This window comes from Phaseolus vulgaris, chromosome 9 (assembly GCF_051622355.1).
Source record: "Phaseolus vulgaris cultivar YP4 chromosome 9, ASM5162235v1, whole genome shotgun sequence".
Taxonomy (NCBI): domain Eukaryota; kingdom Viridiplantae; phylum Streptophyta; class Magnoliopsida; order Fabales; family Fabaceae; genus Phaseolus; species Phaseolus vulgaris.
In genome coordinates, this window is record NC_143506.1 from 23,571,078 (window position 1) to 23,574,396 (window position 3,319).

Below are 3,319 nucleotides of genomic sequence, written 5' to 3' on the forward strand. Positions count from 1 at the left end.
GTTTCTTTAGTGGTGTGAAATTATTATGACCTTTGTTTCTGTTATATCAAACCAGATTAAACCTAAAAGAAGGTGGAGGACTAAATCCACGGTGGTGGACGTAGTTATGAACGCATGAAATGCAGAATTTTGTGAAGAGATAAACCTAAATAGCGAACGGTGTAACTGAATTGTCGTGGAGGCAAGCTTTTGTTCCACGGAAGCTTCTTCCATATAATCTCTGAAAAGACATCCTATCGAAACCCCACCCAAAAGCTAAGATTAATAGTTCCTCTTCTCTGTCTTCCTTCTTCGTTTCACGATGGGAATTGTCGATCCAGACGTATATTTCCACTGATATATATCTGTGATCCACAAAAACCATCTTCCATATCTGGGCGAAATTAAAGAAATGGAAGTGCAGCGGATGAGGGACTTGTTAACACTTTGGTCCACGTTGAAAACTAAACGTGTTGCCCATGTCGGTGGAAACCACACCGCTGCTAGGTTTTGCACTCGCTAATACACCTTTTTGCCTCTCCTTTTTTTCTTCTTCTTGTTAAACACAAACACACAGATAATTTTTTTTACTTGAATTTCTGTCCCACATCACTTTAATTTTTCTATTATCATGAATTCTACACGTTATGTCTTCTTCCCACTTTTGGCATTCTTCATATTGGCTTCTTTGGTATTCATTATGAGATCACCCTTGCTGAGAGAAATCTCCTCCACCAGCACCGACGAGTTTCTGTCGGTTATACTCCGCGAATTAACCCAGCAAGGGGTCAGGGAGGAAACACAAGAGAAAGCAGTTAGCGAAGCGGACTCCCCCGTTCCGGTTGCGCCCAGAAAGATGTGTGGTTACACGAGGGAGGCGAAGAAAGCGGCTTTGCAGCAACTGGAGGACGTGCTTCTTGAGCCGCCGAGAGCGGCCTCTGGGAAGTCGCGGAAGTACTTTAAGCGCACGCGGTTCTTGCCGGATTTGATGGCTGACTCTTTGGAGAGCTACCCTCGGCGCGTTTTCATCGACGTTGAGTCGTCAGGGGAAGAGGAAGGAAACGGAGCGAAGTGGTTTACGGAAAAGTACCCGACGAGGAACACGCATTTCGAGATGTACGATGTGAAGCTGGTGGCGGAAGAAGTGGAGGAAAAGGAGGAGATAGGGATTTCGGATTGGTTGAGGAAGAATGTGAAGGAGGAAGAGTACGTGGTGATGAAAGCTAATGCTGAAGTGGTGGAGGATATGATGAAGAGCAACTCCATTGGGCTGGTGGACGAGCTGTTCTTGGAATGCAAGTGTAACCTGGGAAGGAGCAGAAGAGGAAACAACTCTGGAAGAGCCTATTGGGAGTGTTTGGCTCTGTATGGCCAGTTAAGGGATGAGGGTGTGGCAGTGCACCAGTGGTGGAATTAGGGTAAATAAACTATTCGTCACTTTCACGAACAAAACACTGTACTTTCGAGAGAACTTTCATAACTACTACTACATCTTCCTGTGTGTGAATGTAGAGAAGGATCAAGAGAAACAATTTTCTGGTTCTGATGATTAATGTTTCATTTATGCTGTTTAGGGTTATTTATGAAAGTGTACGAACGATTTGGAAGGGTCGTTTAAAGTAAAGAGCCATTAGATTCCACAGTGAACCAATTTAGGCTTTATTGGAGGATCACATGAGTAGATCTTTACTCCCCAACATCTTTCCATGTTATAGTTTTGTCACTGTTAACATCGTGTAGCTTTAAAAGTTCTCTCATTAATTAATATAACTTTTATTATTATTATTGAAGTGTCTCTTTTAATTTATTTATTTATTATTGATAAAAAAATAATTTTCATTATTATTTATTAATATAAAGCATTTTTTAAATACTTTTTATATAATAATATGTTATAAGTTTATAATAATTATATTTTTTAAATTAATATATGGTAAATTTATAGATGTCTTATAAAAAAATAAAACACTAATTTGTTTGGCAGAATAATATATGTAATACAAATATATTAACACAATTACATTCTTGTATTTAAATGCATTTTGTTATATCTCCTTTCAATTCAATGCAAGTTCTTCAATTTTATGTTATCTTTAATGCATGTCTTTACTTGTTAGGCTGCAATGTTTTCCCCTGAGTAATTGTCTTGTATGTCATATTTTCATGTAGATGTATGTTCCCAAGTTGGTGTTTTCACTGTAGCTTACATGTATAACGTGCGGATTCGGTTTTGGAGTTATGTTTAGTAGTTTTGGGGATACCATTATACAAGTGTTTTTCAAATTCAAATTTTTGGTTTAAAATAATAGTTTAATTACTTTTAAAAATTTAACTTTTCGATTTAAAACAATAGTTTAACTGTATTTTTCAAATTTAACTTTTCACTTTAAAATAATAGTTTAGCCGATTTTTCAAATTCAATTTTTTTTAAAGTAATAGTTTAATGTTAATATTATAAAGGATAAAAACATTTTTTTAAATATGCTTAAAATTTATCTTTTTACATTATAAGTTTATAATAATTGTAATATTATTGAATTAATATATGTTTTTCGAACTAACTATTGGATGCTCCTTAAATACGTTGGTATAATGGTTTTGGGTTTGTATTTAGTTAGGATTATTGGCGATTCGTTATCCGTCTTTATGTGAAGAGGTAAAAGCAAGTTTGCACGGACCTGAAGGTGTCTGGGTTCTTTTTAATGCTTTAGACTTTTTTTTTTGGAAGGTTATGCTGAGATCATAACTTAGTGTATAGAGTTGGAATATTTTTAAAATTCTCTACAATTTGTTCTTACTCAAAGGCGATTATGGGTTTTGGATTGGTTTAAGAGTTAGAAATTCTCCTTTGAACCAACAGAAAATAATTTTTCGATCCAATGTTCTTCTTCAATTCTTTCATTCATAAATAGTTTCTTCCTGAATCTGAAAATTTCTCTGTTTTTCTCATTTAACTGATTAGGATGTTGGTTAAAAACTGTTTTCCCCCTTTTATCATTGATTTATTTATTTATTTAGTTATTATTCTGTTTAAATAAAAAAGAAAATAATGTTTTGTGTTTCAGCTTCTTTAGACAAGATATGAGGGCGAATATTATTTTTTGTTTTTGAAATATATTGGTCGTCCAACCTTCGTGCCCCCATACCATTCGTCACTGGCCTTTGTTCGACCCATGTTTTAAGTCTTTACTCAGTGATCTCTAAGTAATGGATCTTGGGTTACGATAAATGAAAGATTGACGTATTTCTCTTACTCAGATTGGTGATTGTAACGGTACCGGTATGGTCGACCGACATCATGACGTGTCTTGGTCTTCCTGCCCAAGATGACCGAGACACA

General features: G+C 35.6%; 1 protein-coding gene across 1 annotated transcript; it reads left to right on the forward strand.

Annotated features, from left to right (window-relative positions):
• Positions 1-227: 227 nt before the first annotated feature.
• Positions 228-1,764, forward strand: LOC137821226 (uncharacterized). Its single transcript, XM_068625720.2, has one exon. The coding sequence runs from the start codon at positions 611-613 to the stop codon at positions 1,394-1,396; it is 786 nt and encodes a 261-aa protein (XP_068481821.1). The 5' UTR covers positions 228-610; the 3' UTR covers positions 1,397-1,764.
• Positions 1,765-3,319: the final 1,555 nt, after the last annotated feature.

Coding starts and splice junctions, on each gene's coding strand:
- LOC137821226 (XM_068625720.2), top strand. CDS start 611: ATGAATTCTACACGTTATGTCTTCTTCCCACTTTTGGCATTCTTCATA.